General features: G+C 45.2%; 1 protein-coding gene across 1 annotated transcript in view; it reads left to right on the top strand.

Annotated features, from left to right (window-relative positions):
• Positions 1 to 23,428, top strand: part of CAMK1D (calcium/calmodulin dependent protein kinase ID) — a 417,159-nt gene that overhangs the window by 160,903 nt on the left and 232,828 nt on the right. Inside the window, exon 2 of the mRNA XM_022580319.2 lies at positions 4,152 to 4,283. Coding sequence (XP_022436027.1) covers positions 4,152 to 4,283 — 132 coding nt within the window. The remainder of the gene's footprint in view (positions 1 to 4,151; positions 4,284 to 23,428) is intronic.

Below are 23,428 nucleotides of genomic sequence, written 5' to 3'. Positions count from 1 at the left end.
TTAAAGCTTGTGTTTCCTTATTAATTTTCTGTTTGGATGATCTGTCCATTGGTGTGAGGTGTTAAAGTCCCCCACTATTAGTGTGTTACTGTCGATTTCCTCTTTTATAGCTGATAGCAGTTGCCTTATGTATTGAGGTGGTCCTATGTTGGGTGCATATATATTTATAATTGGTTTATCTTCTTCTTGGATTGATCCCTTGATCATTATATAGTGTCCTTCTTTGTCTCTTGTAACGTTCTTTATTTTAAAGTCTATTTTATCTGATATGAGTGTTGCTACTCCAGCTTTCTTTAGATTTCCATTTGCATGGACTGTCTTTTTCCATCCCCTCATTTTCAGTCTGAATGTGTCCCTAGGTCTGAAGTGGGTCTCTTGTAGACAGCATATATATGGGTCTTGTTTTTGTATCCATTCAGCAAGCCTGTGTCTTTTAGTTGGAGCATTTAATCCATTCACGTTTAAGGTAATTATAGATAGGTATGTTCCTATGACCATTTTCCTAATTGTTTTGGGTTTGTTTTTGTAGGTCCTTTTCTTCTCTTGTGTTTCCCACTTAGAGAAGTTCCTTTAGCATTTGTTGTAGAGCTGGTTTGGTGGTGCTGAATTCTCTTAGCTTTTGCTTGTCTGTAAAGGTTTTAATTTCTCCATCAAATCTGAATGAGATCCTTGCTGAGTAGAGTAATCTTGGTTGTAGGTTCTTCCCTTTCATCACTTTAAGTATATCATGCCACTCCCTTCTGGCTTGTAGAGTTTCTGCTGAGAAATCAGCTGTTAACCTTATGGGAGTTTCCTTGTATGTCATTTGTCATTTTTCCCTTGCTGCTTTCAATAATTTTTCTCTGTCTTTAATTTTTGCCAATTTGATTACTATGTGTCTCTCTGTGTTTCTCCTTGGGCTTATCCTGTATGGGACTCTCTGCACTTCCTGGACTTGGGTGGCTATTTCCTTTCCCATGTTAGGGAAGTTTTCGACTATAATCTCTTCAAATATTTTCTCTGGTCCTTTCTCTCTTCTCCTTCTGGAAGCCCTATAATGCAGATGTTGTTGCATTTAATGTTGTCCCAGAGGTCTCTTAGGCTGTCTTCATTTCTTTTCATTCTTTATTCTGTTCCATGGCAGTGAATTCCACCATTCTGTCTTCCAGGTCACTTATCCGTTCTTCTGCCTCAGTTATTCTGCTATTGATTCCTTCTGGTATATTTTTCATTTCAGTTATTGTGTTGTTCATCTCTGTTTGTTTGTTCTTTAATTCTTCTAGGTCTTTGTTAAACATTTCTTGCATCTTCTTGATCTTTGCCTCCATTGTTTTTCTGAGGTCCTGGATCATCTTCACTATCATTATTCTGAATTCTTTTTCTGGAAGGTTCCTGATCTCTACTTCATTTAGTTGTTTTTCTGGGGTTTTATCTTGTTACTTCATCTGGTACATAGCCCTCTGCCTTTTCATCTTGTCTGTCTCTCTGTGAATGTGGTTTTTGTTCCACAGGCTGCAGGATTGTATTTCTTGCTTCTGCTGTCTGCCCTCTGGTGGATGAGAGGCTATCTAAGAGGCTTTTGCAAGTTTCCTCATGGGAGGGACTGGTGGTGGGTAGAGCTGGGTGTTGCTCTGGTGGGCAGAGCTCAGTAAAACTTTAATCCACTTGTTTGCTGATGGGTGGGGCTGGGTTCCCCCCTCCCTGTTGGTTGTTTGGCCTGAGGCGACCCAACACTGGAGCCTCCCTGGGCTCTTTGGTGGGGCTAATAGCGGACTCTGGGATGGCTCATGCCAAGGAGTACTTCCCAGAACTTCTGCTGCTAGTGTCCTTGTCCTCATGGTGAGCCACAGCCACACCCCACCTCTGCCGGAGACCCTCCAACACTAGAAGGTAGGTCTGGTTCAGTCTCCTATGAGGTCACTGCTCCTTTCCCGTGGGTCCTGATGCGCACACACTACTTAGTGCGTGCCCTCCAAGAGTGGAGTCTCTGTTTCCCCCAGTCCTGTCGAAGTCCTGCAATCAAATCCTGCTAACTTTCGAAGTCTGATTCTCTGGGAATTCCTCCTCCTGTTGTCGGACCCCCAGATTGGGAAGCCTGACATGGGGCTCAGAACCTTTACTCCAGTGCGTGGACTTCTGTGGTACAAGTGTTCTCCAGTTTGTGAGTCACCCACCCAGCAGTTATGGGATTTGATTTTATTGTGGTTGCGCCCCTCCTGCCATCTCATAGTGGCTTCTCCTTTGTCTTTGGATGTGGGGTATCTTTCTTTTGGTGAGTTCCAGTGTCTTCCTGTCGATGATTGTTCACCAGTTAGTTCTGGTGTTCTTGCAAGAGGGAGTGAGAGCACGTCCTTCTACTCTGCCATATTGAACCAATCTCCCCACTCGTTTTTAGATTCTGTTCCCATATAGGTCATTACAGAGTACTGAGTAGAGTTCCCTGTGCCAACCGTAGTGCTTTTTTTTTTAAAATTCATTTACTTATTTTTGGCTGTGTTGGGTCTTCATGTCTGTGCGAGGGCTTTCCCTAGTTGTGGCAAGCGGGGGCCACTCTTCATCGCCGTGTGCGGGCCTCTCACTGTCGCGGCCTCTCTTGTTGCGGCACAGAGTCCAGACGCGCAGGCTCAGTAGTTGTGGCTCACGGGCCTAGCCGCTCCGCAGCATGTGTGATCTTCCCAGACCAGGGCTCGAACCCGTGTCCCCTGCATTAGCAGGCAGACTCTCAACCACTGCGCCACCAGGGAAGCCCCCAACCGTAGTTCTTATTATCTGTTTTATATAGAGTACTGTGTGTATGTCAATCCCAAGCTCCCAATTTATCCCACCCCCTCTTTTCCCCCTTGGTAAGCATAAGTTTGTTTTCTACATCTGTGACTCTCTGTTTTGTAAATACGTTCATTTGTACCATTTTTTTTAAGATTCCACATATAAGTGATATCATATGATATTTGTCTTTCTCTGTCTGACTTACTTCACTCAGTATGGTAGTCTCTAGTTCTTCCCATATTTCTGCAATTGACAATATTTTTTATGGCTGAGTAATATTCCATTGTATATACGTACCACATCTTCTTTATCCATTCCTCCATTGCTTAGGCATCTCTTTGATGTTGGCTGAAGAACAAAGGGACCAATATTGGGATGACATTCGTCCTTCTAGTGGTTTCTTTTGATGTAGGAGAGTTTGTCTCTAGTCATAATTGTTTAGAAGCCATGTTTGCTGTGTCTCAGAGGAAATGAGTCACTCCTGAAAGTGTAGGGATAGAGAATGACTCGGTGGTTTTCCGTGGCCTGCGTGCACAAAGCCCAGGTTACAGAGGTCTGCAGTGGGCAATGGAGGTGTCTGTTTTTGTTTGAGTTGTTAGGGAAGTTGTGCCCCAGTACAAGAGCAGCATCTGGGCATTGTCTGCTGGAAATAGACAAGGTGTCAGGTCGGGGGACAGTGCAGCGTCTGGGGCTCGCAGACCACCTCTCTGAAGAAATGTAATCTCTGGCCCCGAATGTTCTGGTTACATTTTCAGTTTGGTGATGTGGCCTCACAGAGTTAGATTTCTGTTTTCAGGCAGGAAGTTCTCCCCACTCAGGGCATCATGTTTCTTTTTATTTGTTTGGTTGAAAAAAGAAACAAGCTGCTCACTGCAGCCCTGCATGGCCCTAAAAATTAATTAACCTGTGTTGGTACCGTGCGTCGCACATGTTAATTACACCCTTACCTATCTGTGAGAATTAATTACGGCTTTGCCAAGTGCTCTGAAATTTTCTTGGGAATGAAAGGGCCTGGGAGGAATCTAGACATTTCAGTGTTATCCTCTCATCTGCTTGGGGGTGTGGGTGCTGACAGCTTCAGATGGACCTGATCTTTCCTGCAGGAACCTTTCTGGAGCTTTTCTGTTGCTCCCAAGTGACTGCTGCTTGGTTGTTGTGCAAGATGGCAGGTGCCCACACCCACGTGGGCATTCCTGTGTCCCTTTGCAAGAGGTCACACTTGCCTTTGTCTACCCTCTGCACAAAGAAGTTTGGTTGGGAGTGTGGCTGGTTAAAAAGTCACAGTGATGCCGGGAATTGTTCTTCTTGTTATTACTCAGATTTTGGTAGTGGGATCAGAGGAGCTGTCGGGAATGCCCAGATCTCCTGAATCTAAGCCGCTTCTTTTTCTCCCTCTTTGTTCACAGCGGGGCATTTTCCGAAGTGGTCTTAGCTGAAGAGAAGGCAACTGGAAAACTCTTTGCGGTGAAATGTATCCCCAAGAAGGCACTGAAGGGCAAAGAAAGCAGCATAGAGAATGAGATTGCGGTCCTGAGAAAGTAAGTGCCAGGAGGGACGGCCTCCTTCCCCCACCGCCCAGTGGATGATGCTCCGGGATGATCGGGCCTCTGGCCCACAGGAGGGAGGAGGCTGCCGGGAGCTGGCTGCCCAGTGGTCGGAGAAGGTGACCAGGATGCTGGCCCGCAGTGAGGGGTGGGCTTGTTAACCCTGACTGCCTTTCGTGCAGGGCGTCCAGAGCACTTTCCACATTATATAGCATTTCCTAATGTCTGTGCCAGTCATTTAGGTTGTTATTCCTTCCAAAGAACATGGCAGTCAGAGGGACTCGGTTTTGAACCGAGACCCCGCCACTCCCTGCAGCTGGGTGACCTTGGGCTGGTTCCTGAGCTCTGAGCCTCCTCCATAAACTGGAGTTAACAGTGTCCTCCCAGGTGTCCTCAGGATTAAGTGAGATGGCGATGGCGCTTAGCAAGTGTTTGTTCAGCACCTGCTGCATAGTAAGTGCTCAATGAAAGGGTAGCTGCCACTGCCACTGCCCCCAGTTACTATTATTGTTTTCTTGTTGTTGTTGCTTTATTTTATAAGAGGGAGGCGAAGCTCAGAAATGGAAGTCACTTGTCCATCGCCTTGCAGCTCAGATGTGGCACAGCCAGGGAGGCAACCCGCCCCCCCCCCGCCCCACCAGTGTGATTTCCAGTCTTTGGTGGGTCTCCTGCTCTCTGCCACACACCTGGCACCCAGAAAGTGCCAGAGCTCACTGGTTACCTGCTTCACCTCTTCACTGAGTTTGATTTTGCTCCCCATGTAATAGAACCTGGATGGGGTTCCTGGACCCAATTCCAAGGTGTGTGGCTCAGGGTTTTCCCACACCAACAAACAATTCTTTGTTGCCAGCAGGGTGTCCGAGAGTTCAACTCAGTCCTGACACTGTCTACCCAGAGACAGAATCAGATCCCACAGGTGAAGGGCTCAGTCCCATGAGACCGCTCCCCACTTCAGGCTCCAGTCTCAAGCTTGGGTTGTTACCTGTACTTCTGACCAACTGGTTATAAGTCAGAGGTTCCCAGGGCCCTCTCCTGGGGTTCGATCAATTTGCTAGAATGGCTCACAGAACTCAGGAAAACCCGTTTACTCACTAGATTACCGAATTATTCTGAAAGGATATTAAAGGATGCGAACCAACAGCTAGATGGAAGAGATACACAGGGCAGGGTCCCGAACAAGGGAGCTTCTGTCCTCTTGGAGCGTGGGGCAGCACGGTGGCATGCAGAAGCGTTCTGGTTCTCCAATGTGGAAGCTCTGCAAAAAGGGACAAAAACTTGTCCTTTGGGCTTTTTATGGAGGCTTCATTATATAGTCGTGATTGATAAAGATCATTGGTCATTGGTGATTGGTTCAACCTCCAGCCCCTCTCCCCTCCCCAGAAATCAGGGGGATGGAACGGAAAGTCCCAACCCTCTAGTCAACGTGGTTGGTTCTCCGGGCAACCAGCCCCCATCCTTAGGTGCTTCTAAAAGTCACCTCATTCACATAACAAAGAAACTTCTGTCTCTCTCAACACTTAGGAAACTCCAAAGGTTTTTGGGAGCTGTGAGTCAGGAACTGTGGACAAGACCAAATATATATATGAGAAATATTTTTTGGTCATCTCAGTGACCAAATATATATTTCTTATAAATCACAGTTTCGCAGAATCAAATCAAAATCGTGCCTCCAGCCCAGTGGTGCCACAGAGAACCATTCTGATGTGGCTGGATCCACCCAAAAGATGGCCTCCCGTTAGCGTGGTGTCCAGGCTGCTTCCCATGTCCTCGTGATCGAGCCATTCCCCCGTGTCTCACAAGGTTTGGGGGAACAAACCTTTATATGGGACCTGCTTTTGCGTGATTGGGGTGTTATCTGAGCATTGTGCTGTGAAGTTTTTAAGCTCTCCTATTAGTAAAAGATGTTAGAAGTATCCTTGAAATTTGGGGAGTTTGGAATTAGCACAAAGTAAGAATCAGATAAGCAAAGAAAAATGGGAACAAGCCTTACAGGGTCTCAGAACAAGATGGCACACTCTGCATTCTTCCTGAGTAAGCCACGTCTCCCACTTCTGTGTCTTGGGGACCAACAGTGCCCTCGGAACAGTGCTTTGTTGCCGTCAATACAAACCCAGCACCACTGAGGTGGTCCGGATCTTCCTGTTCTGCAGCATGTGTGATGTGTGTTCTAGAACAAGTGGGTCTCGATGGCTTTTAAGTCCAAGGGTTTTCTGTTATTTGTTTGGTTGGTTTCTAGGTTGTCTCTTAGGGACCTGAAGAGTTTCAGGTTGTCCTGTGAGGACTGCATGAAATGATTCTGTGGCGGAGAATTTGGGAAAACAAATTACTCTAAGTACATTAGCATCAGGCCAGAAAACAGTATGTTAATGAAACATTTATTTAAATTGTTCATTTTCCAATATGAAATCGGCACTCAGAGAAGAGGATATTGGCTGTGTATGAAGTTGTAGCCACATTGCAGATAGCTGGCATTTGAGATGGAATTCTGGGTGGGCTCAGAGCTTCCCCAGAGGGCCTACCTTGGGGCACAGGGGCTGCTGGATGCTGAGTCAAGGATGGTGCCTTTATTTTCATGTATCTCCCTTATGGGCTTAGAAGCCACAAAGCCGGGGAAGTCAGTTTTATTCTCAGTGTTATCTTGCATCTACATGGGCAAGGGCAGCAGTGTAGACTTCATAAGCCAGTCTTCGTTCATGCCTTGTTCCCTCGGCTTTAAGTAGTGTCTCCACCCTGTGCCTCATTCAAATAATACACACTTCCAGCAAGAGGGCATTTAAAAGCAAGGGAGGGGACTTCCCTGGCGGTCCGGTGGTTAAGACTCCACGCTCCCAATGCGTGAGACGTGGGTTCAGTCCCTGGTGGGGGAACTAAGATCTCGCATGCTGTGCGGTGTGGCCAATTGAAAACAATTAAAAAATAAATATATCAACTATACTTCAATAAAAAATAAAAATTAAGAAAAAATAACAGCAAGGGAGGACCAGGGATTGGGAATCACTTATTTTGATAGTTCTCACTCTGCTGTTGGGGTGCCTTGAAGTGTGACCCTTTTTTTCAGGAATGGAAAACAAAGAAATGATTTTTCAGGGGATAAAAGGCGCTGTATCTCCTGTACTGATTTATTGTTTCGCTCCCCTGCAAAGGATTTATAAGTGGAGTAAGAAGCCGTTCCAAGTTATAAGCAGCCGGAAGTAAAGGATGTGAGTTGTAAAGAATATCGTTTTGAAACCGCTGTTAGAAGCCACCATCGAAGCATTCATTCATTTCACTGATGTTGAGTGAATTCGTACGCATCAGTTGGAACCGAGGCTGAAAAGACAAGATACAGTCCTTGCCCTCCAGGAGCTAAATAAGTGCAGTAACGTCGCAGATACTGTGCGAGAGGTCTGACCAGGGGCTCAAGAGTAGGGCTGCCCAGTTTTCCCTTTGGGGTGGGGTGTGAGGGTAGGCTTCTTGGAGGAGGTGGGTCCGGACAATGACTATATTTTGCTGAGGGCAGAAAGGCAGAGGGATATTCCAACCAGGAAGGAGCAGTGCAAACAGAGGAAAGGAAATGGGGAGGCAGGCTGGTGTGCTGGGAACTCCACATAGCTCACTGGACCAGGTGGAGGGTTCAAGGCGAGGTGTGGGAGACCCGAGGTTGGGGAGGCTGGATCGTGGGGGGCTGTATACCCCAGTTTATCCGCTAGACAGAGGGGAGCCTTGAAGGATTGTTTCATAGAAATTATTGTTGCTGAACTTGGAAGGATAGATTGGGGGGCGGGCAAGACTCACTCTAGGGGGAGCAGTTAGGCAGCCATTGGAGGCGTCGGGGAAGCAATGCATTGAAACAGGAGGTGTGTGTTGGGATGCAAGGGGCAAAATGGAATCTCCAGGACTTAGGAATTCAGGAAGAATGGGGGGAGGATTGAGGGGAGAGTGGATTCTAGGATAACTATCAGGTTTCTGATTGGATACCTGGGTGGGTAATGACCCCATTAGCTGAGATCAGAAACCCAGGAGCCGGAGGGCAGGTGATGAGCTCTGATTCAGACATGCTGGTCTTGGGAATGGCTGGGTGGAGTTGACCAGTTGACCATGGAGGTCTGGAGCTCAGCAGCTCAGCTGTGATCTGGGCTTGCTGGATGTTAAAGTTTTCTGAAAACACATATTAAAAAATCCTTTGGTACTTTCCATAGCTAAATCATTGTAGATAGGGTCCCAGAGAGGCCTGCATTATTCCAAATTCTGTCATGTACCCTGGTCGTTTGTATATTTCCAGGCTGTTTTTCATCCAGGGAGGCCCATCTGGGAGACTGCTTGCCCTCCTACGTGTTGCGTTTATTGCAGGGTGAGAGATTTATGTATTTCATTGGATTTAAGTAATGTAGCTAATATATCCTTAAGGATGTCTTTATTCTTGCTCTGAAAATAGTTCCAAAATGAATCTCCTCCTTGAAAGTGGATATTAAACCAAGCTCAGAGGGAATAAAAAGAGGCTGGCTTCATGGTAGGCAGCGAGAGAGACGCTGTCTGACTGGCCAGGGGCAGGGTCTGTGTGGCTCAGCACCAGCTTTCCCTGGTGAAATGGTTAGCTCAGGTCCCGTGCAGGGAGTGTTCTGTGCATTATGGGATATCACGTCATCAGTGTTACACACCCCGCACTGGATTATAGGGTTTATCGTTTCTGTAGTATTATTTACTTAGAGGGCAGGCACTACCCAAATCTAGTTTCAAGGCAACACATAAAGTATTTTTGGAGAAGTAGAAAGGCAAATATATAGACAGTCTGTATTGAAACGGGGGGATGAAGGGGATGCATAAAGCTGGAATATGGGAGATGGAAGAAACAGGACAGATGTATTTAGAGTAGCCCTTTTCCTAACAGTTGGGGTAACCGAGGCTCAGACTGGTTAAAGAGTTACCGTGCTTATGAAACATGGCACCAGGATTCCACACGCTGTTGTAATGGTTACTTTGTCGGCTACAGAGATGATCTTCCCTGGGGGAGGAGCCTGGGTAGCGATTGCTTTTAAATTGCATGTTCTCCATCTTGAATACACTGAGGAGTCTCAGCTGACGGTCTCTGCCTTCTTCTCTCTAAATCAGTGGTTTTCAACCCTGGTGGCACATTAAAATCACCTGGGAAGCTTTTCCGACCATCCTGACACCCAGTCTCCATCCTAGGCCAATTGAGTTAGAATTGGAGGTTATGGTGGCCGTTGGGAAATTTTGAAAGGCAGCCCCTCTGCATCCCTGGATTCTTACATGCATTCAAGTCAGTGTTGAGAACGGCTGCTCTAGGGCCTCAAGGCCTCACCTCCCAGCGGGGTAGAGATGCTCTTCACGTGTCCAGGAGTAGGGAAAGATGTGTACACACGTGTGTGTGCACGCACACACACTCACACACGCACACACACACGCACACCAGATGACGTTTCCTTTAGGTGAGAGGCTTCATTTAGAGAAGCAAACTCAAATGTGGTCCCTTTTGAAGGGCTGGGTTTTATACTAAGAGAGGGAAATTGACCTGACCCCATCCTCCCATCAGTGGGGAGTGGGCACCAGCCACTGGCTGGGTTCAAGAGCGAGAACCTGGCTCTTTGAGGGTGGCAGGGGAAGTAGGGGCAGTGATGGCCATTCCTGGCCTGGAGAGGCTGGCGTAGGGGTTGGTCAAGTCAGCAGGACTCAGTGACAAGGCCACTATCCGAAGGGGGTCAGGGCTGCTGAAAGAAGCAGACGCCAAAGCCCAGGATCCACTAAGGCCAAGGTCAGGATGGATCTTGGGCAGGGTGGTGGGGCTGGGTCTTCTGGGGGGAGCGTGAGTCAGCACCTCAACCAGGGGACAGCCGGGCTCCGGAGGCCTGGGCACTTCTTTCAGTAGCTTGATTCCCTGGTTATCTTGGACCAGACATGTTTCTCTCGTACAGATTAACTAGAGGGAAGGCAGGCAGCTTGAGCCCCCAAAGGAGAGGACAGCTGGTTTTGAATTAAGTATTAGCCTTCAGAGAAAGGCTTTTCTGTAAATGAACGCATTTAAATCTGGCTTGCTTCTGCTCCTGCAGCTTTGTTCTGATGGCAGCCTGGCCCGTTTGCTTCTTTAAATCACTGCCAAGTGACAGTTTATTGTGTGTGTTAGAGGAACAGACGCATCAATAGAAATTCATCGATTCAGGGCGAACAGAACCACTATTCCAATGACTGAAAATGGCCAAGCTGGGAAAGCTGATACTTGAGTGTCTCAGGCACCAATACAGCTTTTGAAGGATCTGATCTGCCTAGAAGATGATGTTCCAACATGGAGAGACCTCTCCTCTGGAAAGGTAGTGTCGGAATTAAGGGCACAGGCAGGAAGTAAGAAGAGGAATGGCTGGAGGCCATGTGATAACAAATAGGGAGGCAGGTCTATCTGTTAGGATCCTAGAACCCTTCGCTACCCTGGAAAACCCTTGCTGAAAGTTCCCTTAATTTTGGGAGAAATGTGCAGTTCGAGCAAAACAGGTTGAGGGATGCGGTTAAGTTATTTGGTGGTGGTTATTGTGCTGTGTGTGTGATTAAAGTCACAGTCTTGTCAGGCATGGAGCATGCACGGGTGGGTGTATCTGCCAAAGGACCCTAGTCCTGTTGGAACATTGACACAGCCCATCCTGGACCTGTTCACGCCAGGCTCAGTGAAAGCATCAGACACACGCACGAGCTGACGCTCGTCCCTCTGGCCCTACCAGAGATTTGACCTTGGAATCTTGCTGAATTTGGTGGACTTTCTCCTCTTTCGCACTATACCTCGGCCTCTCCATTTCTTTGAGCCCCGTGGATCTGACTGTAAACTCCGTTTTGTTCAGACCACTATTTGCTGGTCATTGTTTACTTCGTCCTAACAGTGGGCATGTGTATAAGAAATAAAATTGGTCTCATGCCAATGTGACTTTACAGCCAAAACGGGATACATTTGATGCTTCCAAGTGGCTTTCCCATGGTGCTTTGTCCATAGCAGATAATCCAGCAACATTTTTCAAATTTGACTTGAGATCCAGAATCAATGTATTTTTATGAGTTTTTATCAATTTCTTGGGCATTGCTTACAGAATGCTATGAATGGGAGGAAAAGGGAATTGGTGGTATCCCTTAGTACAAAACAGGGATATTCAAACTAGTTTGACCAGGCATGTTGGCTTATCCTTCCAGTGACCATGAACCTCTGGGGCCACTCCCTGCCTGCGGTTTCTGCTTCCCAAGTATTATGTGAAGTGTGGCTCTCATGATCAGACAGACTCCCTTTCTTCATGCCTTGTTCCAGTAACGCTGTGCCACTGAGATTTTAAATGCATGTCTGATTTGACCCTCCCCACCTTAATTCTGGGAAGTCACCTGCTTGATGGAATCCAAGCTCCTTTGTAAACAGCCCCTCCCCTCCACTTTGCCATCTTGCTGTGTAGCGTTCACCTCCCCACCCCCCAAGTTCAATTTCATTCTTCCAAAACAGACAGATGATTCCTGCACAGATGATTCAGGCCTCTGCCTCTCCTTCCCTCTCCTTCCTGCTACGGTAGGCTAAGCCTCAGTTTGAGATGCCCCCTCCTTCAGGATTCCCCCCCCTCCATTGTCCCTGCCGGGGGGGGGGGCCCTTCCCTCTGAGACCCCACGGCACCAAGCTTACCTCTATCCCTCCTGACTCTGACTGTGAGGTCCGCTTCCTGTGGATTTCCTGAGTCCAGCCCTGAGCTAAAGGCATGGTGGGGAGCATGGAGGGGAGGAGTGGGTGGAGGGGATTCAGGTGATAATATGGAGTTAGAAACACTGGGCTCAGGAGCTGACTCAGTAGAGATTAGGGCGAGGAGGAAATCTCTGCTGACTTCTAGTGGGCTTTCGTGACCCAGCGCACACGGGTCCATCAGCCAGTGGGGGCAGGGAGCATCCTGGAAGACGAGGCAGAGACGAAGATGATTCTCCTATAACAACAAGGCCGACTTCATCCAGTCTGGCTGTTCCTACCACCTTTTATACTGTACGTATTACTCTAGATATTTAGAGTAGTTGAAGAAACATTGTGTTAGTGTGAGTTATTTGCACGCTTACTTCCATTCGCTAGCTCTCTGTCAGCTAATCTGGTTCTGTGTTTGGGCAGTTCAGCCCTTGTGTGGATTAGTTGGTGGTTTAAATTCCTCTAATAATATATCTTGGCAAATGTTTTCTCCCTTCTTCAGTAAACTTACTTAGCTAATGATTTATATACATTTTATTTAAATGATTCCAACAGATGTGTGTGAGTTGATATCTGTATCTGTATATATCTCTCTATGTGTATGTGAATTTATATGTGTATATATGTGTGTGTGTATATGTATATATATTTCTTGTCTGGTGTTTCAAAAAAATCAGAATAGCTTATATTGGAGGGTATTTCACAGCATGAAAGATTAAGTACAAGGAGTCCTAGGATAGACCAGGATGGCAAATACAGAAAAAGAAATAAATATACCCCAAAGGTTCACTGTTTCTTTTCTGTTAAACTTTAGGTTGTGTCAGTTCTATTTTCTACATGGTTTTGACATTGTTTATATGGGTAGATAAATGATTTCAGTGAAGTTTTATTTATGACTCATTATCTAGTTTATAAATAAACTATAAAAAAAAAACTCTATAAAATTTGGTGAATAGATTTTATTTTACATATTTGAAGTCCAGGGTTATTATCCTTGGGTGGTTTAAAAACTTACCATTTTAAAACCATATCACTCACTTTTGTCCTGAAAGTCAGCTTAAAAACTGAGGTCAGGGCTTCCCTGGTGGCGCAGTGGTTGAGAGTCCGCCTGCCGATGCAGGGGACACGGGTTCGTGCCCCGGTCCGGTAGGATCCCACATGCCGCGGAGCAGCTGGGCCCGTGAGCCATGGCCGCTGAGCCTGCGCATCCGGAGCCTGTGCTCCGCAACGGGAGAGGCCACAACAGTGAGAGGCCTGCGTACCGCAAGAAAAAAAAAAGAAAAAAAAAAAATTGAGGTCAGAGTCTTAGGTGATTGGTCTGAAGTTTTTAGGAAATACACAGTGAAAGAAATCATTTCTAAAATAGTGATATATATGGAATTTGGTAAATGGGATTTAATATTCATTTTTTTAACCATTTACATTTTTCTTTTATAAATATTTTAAAAATAGCGTTGACTATATGATTCAGATATGAGGTAGGTATCATTGGGGAATCCAACCACAGGCAAGGATATTTGTAAACAAATACAGTGGTGTGATGGATGCGGTGTTTTCGTTCTTGTTGAAGGCTACAGAACTGATGTGCTAAATGCATACGTTTATATATGTGTATGTGTGCATAAATGTGAACACATGCACACATATGTAGACACATATGTACATACACATATGTATATGCACATTTTAAAATACATTTCAGTTTTTTTATATCTTTCCACTGAAGAGCAAAAAATTCTTTTTGCTTAATTTAGTCAATATACCCTCAAGGCTGTCAAAAATCTGCTGTCTGGGTGCCTAAATAAGATCATAAGGCATATGAAAAGCCTTTCTAAATTACATTGAAATGCTCCAGTGTTAGGGATTATGTAAATGTTAGGCATTACCACTCTCATCATGCTATTGTAAGAGCTCAGAATATGTTGGCGGAAGAGGTAAGAGCAGAAATTGTATCCATTTTGTGGAAGGAGAAACTGAGGTGCAGAGGGTATAATTTTGGTGAGTGATGGAGCTAGGGAGACAGCAGAGTCTCACTTATGGAGCTGTTCCCCATCTTTTAGGGTCCACAGCCTGCCCTTCTGTTAGGAGACTGTTATGGGAACTTCGTTCAATCTAGAAACAGCCTATAGGAATCAGAAGTCTTATGACTCCCGGAAATTCCCTGGCGGTCCAGCGGTTAGGACTCTACGCTTTCAGTGCCGAGGGCCCGGGTTCGGTCCCTGGTCGGAGAGCTAAGAGCCAACAAGCCACGTGGCCAAAAAAAAAAAAAAAAAAGTCTCACGACTCCCAACAAATAGTAAGAAATAGATGGCAATAGATTTCAATGGATAATAGATGTCAATAGATGCTAAATAGTTTAATTGAAATAGATGTCAATTAATTAAATTAATAGACTGATAACTCTAAAACCGGAACCTGAAAATTAGAGCCATTTATAGCTACCCTTTGAGACTTTAAATATACATATTCTCACTTTGTCATAATTTAGAAACTAGCTGGGACTTCTAGGAGCCTTGTTTTCTGTAATCCTCACAGTCAACCTCTGAAGTGTCTATTATTATTCACATTTTACAGTTGAGCTGGGACTTAAATAAGAAATTTCTGGAGACCACGTAAGTAGATAGAGCAGGAAGTCAGACCCGGGTCTGTCTGTCTTTTCCATCATGATTTGATCGTCTGGTGTTTCCACGCTGTTTAAGACAGGACCACATACTCTTGATGTAGGTAACAGCCCACTGCATGGGGGTGCTCATTAATAGTGAAGGAAAATAATCTCTGTCTATCTTATCCTGCCATCAGAGGGGCAGTGTAAATATTGGTGAAGACCTGAGAACCTGCCTGCCCAAGTTTTCATCTGACTGTACCACTTAGAAGCTGTGTGACCTTGGGCAAATGATTTCAACTCTTTGCCTCCATCATCAGGAAAACGGGGGGAACTTCCTGGCCGCCCATCGGTTAGGACTCGGCGCTTTCACTGCTGGGGAGGGCCGGGGGGCCCGGGTTCGATCCCTGGTTGGAGAACTAAGATCCCACAAGCCGCGCCGTGCGGCCGGAAAAAAAATCAGGAAAATGGGGATATTATTGGTACTTACCTCACATATTTCTTGTAGGGATTAAAGAGCCGATGCATGCAAAGCACTTAGAACAGTGCCTGGCATGTTATGTGAGCTCTCCAAACGTTTGCTGTTCATTTATTACTATGTGTACGGGGGACATCTTGCTAGACAGCGGGAATGGGGAGGAGGTGCCTTCCTGGAAATCGCATCACACAAGTATGGCCTCCCCGTGGGAGCAGCCGCAGGGAGGTGGCTGCCCTCATCCAGCGGAGAAGGTGCCACAGTGCTAATGCCCGGCGTGGTTGCAGAGTTGTTAGGAATGCATTAGCTTGACTGTTTCTCTTGCTGAAAAAAACTCTGAAAGCTGCTGCTCTCTTTGTCTCTCTTACTGTCTGCTTCCCTGACATGAGAGTCACCGGGCATTAGAACTGGAAGATCTTAGAGGACTTACAGATCTTGATCCAGTTCTCTTGACCTCCAGATGGAGAAACAGGTCCAGAGAAGTTAAGTGAGTGGCCCAAGGTCACAGAGCTGACTTAGCAGATGTGCTGCCAGAGCGATGGTTTCTGGCCTCCTCGTTCAGAGCTCTTTCCACATAACCACGCTGGCCCTCTTGTAGAGCATCCCTTGGTAGAGTGCAAGCAAGTGACTCTTCCTCATCTTTAAGAGCCCCGTGGTGGGCTTCCTTGGTGGTGCAGTGGTTAACAATCCGCCTGCCAATGCGGGGGACACGGGTTCGAGCCCTGGTCTGGGAGGATCCCACATGCTGCGGAGCAGCTAAGCCCGTGCGCCACAACTACTGAGGCTGCGCTCTAGAGCCCCCGAGCCACAACTGCTGAGCCTGCGTGCCACGACTACTGAAGCCCGCGTGCCTAGAGCCTGTGCTCCGCAATAAGAGAAGCCACTGCAATGAGAAGCCCGCACACCACAACCAAGAGTAGCCCCCACTTGCCACAACTAGAGAAAGCCTGTGCACAGCAACGAAGACACAATGCAGCCAAAAATAAAAATAAATAAATTTATATATTAAAAAAAAGAGCCCCGTGGTAGTATGTCTGGCAAGGACTAAAGACCCTGCCCCGGTAGCTTGGCCAGATTCCAGTGTGGGACATTGGATCTGGTTCCAGAATTGCCTGCTGATTTCAGTTAGATGTGCTGTTCTTTCTGCCTCCCTTCCTTGGTGGTGATGCACTGATGCCGCAGGCTGCCGTGATTGCTCTCGTGTTCTGCCTCCAGCTGTCTCTGGTTCTCTGGAATTTGCTAGAAAGGAGCTCAGAGCCCGTGTTAAAGATGAACCACTAGGATTACTTCCTTCCCATTTCAGGTGTGTTTGAGGACCTTGGTCCTTTGTGCCAGCTTCTTGGCAATAGAATGACGATACCACTACTCAGAAGTGCAGTAGGAAGAAGCCAGCTCCAGACGGTGGAATAATTTGGGAACTATGCAAAGTGCTGCTGTGGCAGGGGGCACGTAATCTGGGAAGCCTTTTTCACCCTCCCTGTCTGGCCACAGGCCAGGAAGGTGTGCTGAGCACCCAGGCCCCGCTCCTGTTCCCGCTTTGCTCTGTTTGACCTTTTGCCCTCGCTGTACCTTTCCGGAATGTTCTAGAAACAAAGGGAGGGTGCTTCTCACATACCGTGACTGGGCATCAGAGTGGTTTTGAGGGACGTGGGTCATCCTGCGGGTGGCCCAGGGTAAGTGCCACAGGGAAGGGGAGGCCACTGAAGAGCTGACCACAGAGGAAAGGTACCGTTGGTGGGATAAGCCCACCAGTTCAGAAAGCCACAGAATTTTCCTCAATGGCAAGTTTCTATACATCAGTAGGTAACTTTATCTAGGTATAAAAAGTAAACTTAACAGAAAGAAGTATTTACTCAGCATTAGATATCCTTTCTAGTGAGTCTCTTTGCTGGAGAGTAAGGGATAATGTCGCTACTTCTTTAAAACCAGTGCCTCCCTGGGTCGAGTTGAGGTGGTTGGTGTGAATTGCATTTCCACACATCCAACCCCGATTCCAGAGCCGCTTGATGCAGCCCCTGGGAGGTGACCCAAAGGGGTGGCAGAGTAAAAATTCAGGTAGTGCCCAGTCTTGGGTTGAATGTTAGCAATATCTTGTAGAACGTTAAAACTTGGGAGGCAAATCCGTTTGTGAGCGCATCTTTCTGTTTAACTGAGTAAAGGTCCCCTTTTCTGTTGGATTCAGAACACAGCACATTGTCAGTGAGCCCTAGAAACTCCGACACCTGCTTTTACTCAGGTATTCTTTAAAGATGTAAGAAGAATGGTTGAAACTTTGATTAACTTGTTCTTCTGCCCAGAGCGAGTCCCTCCCTCCCTCCCTCCTGCCATCCTCCCTTCCTTCCTTCCCTTTGTGTTTCCCCCTTTTTTTTTTTTGGTTTGGAGTGCCTTTATTTTTCCCTTAAAACCTTATAGAAGATTGTAGGAATAGGTCAGTAAGCTAAATTTAACTCATGAACACTATCCATGCAGAAGTTGCTTCTGGTCACTTACATCTCGATAAAGTTGAAATAAAAGGTTGTTTATTGGTATAATTACCTGGAGGAATATGGCAAGTGGTTTCACTTTCCAAAACATCATCATTTAATTAAGTGACACAGAATTTCACTACACAGACTTGGATGCTTTAGCTCATGTAGGTGGTGAGGGGACAATCATTAAGTTATTATTCAGTCTAGTATTATTCTTCAGTCAATGTAATTTTTCCAAAAAGAGATTCCTCTTTAAAAAAGTAATTTAGAATGAGAGTTTTTTTTTCTTTATAAAGACCATAGTGTCAAGCAGTATAGTACAAACTTCTGAGTGGTAATTTTGTTCTGCAAAAACTACTTACACAGGAAATATGCCTGAATATTTTCACAATATTGGTGCCGAGTTGGATGAACAGATGGCAGTGACACTTTTCAGAGTAGAGATTTCAGACTTCTGTATTCTCTGTTCTCAGGGGTTCAATTAGTGTGTACATTTAATCTTTTCTTTTTTTTTGCAGTAACAAGCTGCATTCACTTACTAGCAGAAACCATAATTTTTAACAAAATAACCCATAATATCAATATATATTCAGCATTTTTTCATTGCATCTTTTTGTAAAATGACAATCATCTATTACATTTATTATATAAAATCTTGCTATTCTGAGCTTGACTTACTCAGGATACAGATCCATTTGAAATGCATCCTTTCTGCGACTCTCAAAAATTGTGTGGTGAGCATATGACAATAAAAAACTCTTAGGAAGGTATTATAAAAGCTTCCTAGGAAAATGCATGTTTTTAAGTTCTTGACCCCAGTGTGCTAAATGTTGGTAATTACCTTTTCACCTAAGTAGATGGGGCAGTGATCCTGTGTAGCTGTGAGTTCAAGATTCTACAGGAACTTGAAATAACTCAAGTCCATTTCAAAATATTTTACAGCTCAGGCTTTTAAATAATTTAGATTTGTCCTCTTACAATTACTCTGAGTTGGAGAGTTCTTAAATCTATTTAAGAAGGCCGTATCACACTTCCAAGATGGTTGGTATTTTCCTAGTCTTAAATTTGCTTTTTCCCCATTCAGTTACCTCTCTGAGATGTTCGTGTCATGGTCTCCCCTCTGGCTGTGTTTGCATCATTTCCTCTGCCTGGTCTCGCCTCTGCTGAGGTCTGGTCTGCACCCTTGCTACTCCGAATGTGGTCCACAGACCAGCAGCATCTCCAGGGAGCTTGTTGGAAGTGCAGACTCTCAGGGCCCTGCCCTGGACCCACTGTATCAGAGTGTCAGTGTAACGGAACCCTCAGGTGATTCATTTGCACATTTACCTTTGAGAAACACTGATCTAGGAAACTTTCCTTTGGAAAAGAAGATGATATAGCTGCCCCTTCTGTGTGCTCCAGTAACATGGAGTATTTTCCTCCATTGTACCACTTAGCACAATATGGAGTAATTGCCCATTTCCTGGTCTTTCTTTCCCGTTACATTCCCCCCCCCCCACCCGTACGCGGGCCTCTCACTGTTGCGGCCTCTCCCGCTGCGGAGCACAGGCTCCGGATGCGCAGGGTCAGCGGCCACGGCTCACGGGCTAGCCGCTCCGCGGCATGTGGGATCTTCCCTGACCGGGGCACGAACCCGTGTCCCCTGCATCGGCAGGCAGACTCTCAACCACTGCGCCACCAGGGAAGCCCTTTCCCGCTACATGTAAAGCACCTTGAGGATAGGGATGAGAGCTGAGACCCTCATGTACTTCTAGTGCCTGGCAAAGTCCCTGCTTCTGTGCTCCTCTGTTTTATTGAATTGAATTATACCAGTGTCACAGGAGGCAAGATTGAAGAAGACAATGTGTGTTCCCTTCCCTCTTAAAAAGAAATCAAAATGCTTTATTTCCTTCAGTGAAGAGAATCTTCAAATATTTTGAAAACATAAGCACGTGTATCCTAACCAAAACATTTTGAGAGTGGCAAATTTGCATTCATTTCAAAGATGGAAATCACTAAAAAACTAAGAACTTAAAAAAAAAAAAAAGGTTTGATAGAGTACATTAAATCTCTAGAAGAATTGGCACAGAATTTCCAGTTTTGCGGTCAGTTCTTTTCAGATGGAACACACGATCCTCTCTTTTAAAATGGAGACTGCAGAGGGAAACGTTTGAATGGCATACCAAAGACATACCCCTATTGTTTTAAATAATTCTGGTTGAGATTTTCCTTTCCTGTTTATAGCTTTTCCAAAATTTAAAATATGGAAAGATACTATCAATGGCTCTGAAGTTTCAATGACTAAACTACCGTCTGTAAAGAAACTAGCACAGTTTTGCACTGAATTAATAGATTTCATTTCTTGAACCTTGTTGATCGCTATATACACACTTTCAAAAATGAACAAAATCCAGTCCACGCCTCAAGGAACTGAGAGTTGAGACAAGGAGGTTTCTCAGAGTACCCAACAAGTGTGCGTAAGAGTGGCCTGAGCATACTGTAGGAGAGGCACAGATGCTTGGCAGAGGGGTTTGGAAGGGAGACCAATTAGAGCCATTGGGCGAGTCAGAGGAAGGTGGTGTTGGAGTGACCTTGAAGGATGGGGAGGCTTTTCGTGGGTGGGGAAGCAGGGGGGAGGGAAAACATCTCCGTGGATGGAACAACTGGAACAGGTGTGGACAGAAAGAGATGACGTTGGGGCTGAGTTTGGAAGTGTGGCTGGGAGCGTTTGAGAAGATGCAGGTGAGAAGGAGTGGGGGCATGGCTCAGAGCACAGAGGTGCTTACCTAGGAGGATAAAGGGTTTGTACTTCATCTGCTGGGTGGCAGAGTAACTGCTGAAGACTTCTGCATAGAGGAGGCTAGGGAGGGAATGTTGGGAAGATGAAGGATGATTCCTGTGATGCTGCAGGGGATGAAGGTGGATTAGAGCAATGTCAGGAGAGACCGAGGACCATCTGGGGTATGGTTGTGAAAGTCCCCGCCAGAGGGGAGGAGCCCTAAACAAAAAGAAAATGGTGCTTGTTTCAGCGAGTGATGCCTATGGCTAAGGCGGGGTTGGAGAGAGAGAGAGGGTGTCCTTGGACCGTTTTTTACCCTGATCAGGGGCTGATTTACATAGATGAAGATACTGGATATCATGATGGTGTATGATGGTTAGATGCATAAACTCATTAGGACAAAAATTCTGGCCCCTGAGGTAGGTCATAATTATAGTCTGGGTTTTTAAGATGGACCAAAGGAAGCCAACACTTGATATTATTAACAGCATATAGTGGGATCATTTCTCCTCTGAAGTTCTGACTTTTAGAACAGTGGGTTCACCCTGTAGCTTCCAATGGTTTCAGAATGCCCCTCGTTTTCTCTTTGCTTCTTCTGTTTTCTTTTCTTTCCTTCCTCTTGTCTTCTTCCCCTACTAGACTTCTTTAAATTGTGTTTCTACATCGAGGCTGTACTTCCTCCCTCATCAACTCACTTACTAGGTCTTTACAATAGGTCTTCCGCCCAACCGTGATACTGACGCTATTTCCTCAAAGAGCTCCAATTAATGTTGAGTTGCCAAACACCATAGCCTTTTCAAAGTACAGATTCCCTTTAATTTTTCTGAAACACTAGACCCTGTTGACCAATGCTGTCTTCTTAAAACTCTCAGAGAGCTTAATTATGACATGACAGTTGCCTTCTGTCTTAGTCTGTTCAGCTGCTGTAACAAAAATAATACAGGTGGGTGGCTTATAAATGACAGAAAATTTATTTCTCACAGTTCTGGACGCTGGGAAGTCCAAGATGAAGGCACTGCTTCCTGGTTCACAGCGGCGTCTTTTTGCTGTGTCTTCACATGGTAGAGTCATTTAAAAAGGTGTCCGCTCTAAACTTTTTATCCTGTGTTTCCCTTGGGCATTTTTTCCATAAGCAGAGCATCCAGTGATCCCATCTTTTCTACGGAGGCTGAGGTTGCCCTGTGAAACCACAGAGGGTCTTCGGGCAGAGGCAGAATTCCCCAGTAAGGGGATCCTGAAGGTTTAGTCCTCCAAACCTGACTGCGTGAGCCAGACCTCTCCTGTCTCTAGATATTTCTTAAGGCTGCAGCCTGTTCTTCAATGTGATCTGTAAGTAATTTAATTAACAGATGTTTCTGAGTTGGAAATCTAGGATGTATCAATGTAGTCAGACTAAAATATATATTTTATATATGTAGAGATACATACATATATATACATATATATATATATAGCGTCAATGAAAGACTGGAGCCTGCTGAGCCAGCCACTTGCCTCCCAGGTCACAGTATTTGGGGTGCAAAGCTAGTGACCCTGCAAGTGTTGAATTAGTTGCGTATTAAGCCCTCTGAGAACTCTGATTCAGATGACGGTGGGAAACGCACTTTGTATGCAGCAGCGTTACTGTTCAAACAGGGCTTGTTAGCCAGCTGAAATTTCACTTTGTACTTGAAAAGTAGAATGTAAATCATAACAAAATGACTGTATCATTCAAGCCCCACTGGAGAGGAAAACAAGAGTCATGGGAGACTGGGTCTCCTTATCTGGGTACCAGCCTAAGGAAGGATATGAGAGTGCTTGGGAAGGTTCCACCAGGAGCCACTGGATTGGTCAGAGGTTGGAAATTAGGTTCTGGGAGGAGAGCCAGGAGCAACTGGTATTATTTTACCGGGACAGATTTGACAACTGGCATCCGTTCACATATATTTATTATTGTATGAGAGTGGCTAGCATTCTGTGAGGGCACTGTGCTTTTTTCTTTAAGTTCGTGAAGATTTAGAATCATAACATGTAGCCCTAATATTCCATATCATTTATTTTACAGTGAAGAGAATGAGTCCCAGAGAAATTAAAGTACCACAGTTCCCCACTTGCTGTTGGCTGGGCACAGATCAGGACATGGGACTTGAGGACACAGGGGTGTACTGGAGGCAGACTTTTACTTTACTCTCTTAGGGTTCTTTGGGGCTGGACCTGAGAATTAAACTGACCTAAGACAGGTCAGTAGGAGGAAAGCATACAGATTGATTTAATGCAAGTTTTACATGACATGGGAACCTTCCTAAGGAATGAAGACCCAAAGCACTGGTGAAAACGATTGATTTGCTTTTATATGAGGTTGAACAAAAAAAGACAGTTGTTGAAAAGTGATCGGACTATGTGGGGAAACTAAAGGAAGGTAATAATTATTTCAACAAGGTCTGTTTGTTTAGAATGCTCTCAGTTTCAACTTCTAGTCCTTAATGATAAGAATGTTAGTTTCCTTCTGCTAATGGGAGGAGATGTCTTTCAAATGGGAATTTCATCTCCTGTTCTAAAAGAAGGAGGGTCAGAGTGTTTTTCTTGTATTTGTTGTTTTTAACTCAAAATATTCAGTATGCCCACATGACACATTTTGGGGTAGCATGTTCTGAACTCCTTCAGAAGTCATAGATGAAATTTTTTTCATAGATGAAATTTAAATTTTTTCATAGATGAAATAAAAACAATTTTTTGCTAGGGGAAGATTATCTAATATGGGAATGTGGGACTACAGTATCTTATCTGGAGAATTTAGAAAATACTGTTTACACTGGGGCAGTTATAGCTCTGCCTAGAGGGGGAATAGATGAGCTGATGTCTCAATGTCTTTAATTTGATGGCTCCAATTATATGAGTTGGTTTTTCTTTAGCACCTAATATAAGAGAAATTGTTCTAGCAAACATACAGTTTGATATTTGCCATTGTGAAAATGGCTTATCCCATTTCCAGGTATGTTTTAAGATAAACAGCAATGATGATGCTGTTTCCCAATAAGACCCTTAGATTTTTATCTGACATTGTCAATGGTTGTGAATCATTTTGTGTATCTCCATGTTTCTAATATATTCCATGCTTTGGTCTTTCATTCAGGTAGCATTTCCACTTTGAGTTTTTATTTTTTTAAAAATTAATT

This window comes from Delphinapterus leucas, chromosome 2 (assembly GCF_059928025.1).
Source record: "Delphinapterus leucas isolate spDelLeu-1000000601 "Yukka" chromosome 2, BTC_Dleu_Yukka2, whole genome shotgun sequence".
Lineage (NCBI taxonomy): Eukaryota > Metazoa > Chordata > Mammalia > Artiodactyla > Monodontidae > Delphinapterus > Delphinapterus leucas.
Note: the sequence above shows the minus strand (reverse complement) of the source record. Positions and strands in the feature narration are given on the sequence as shown.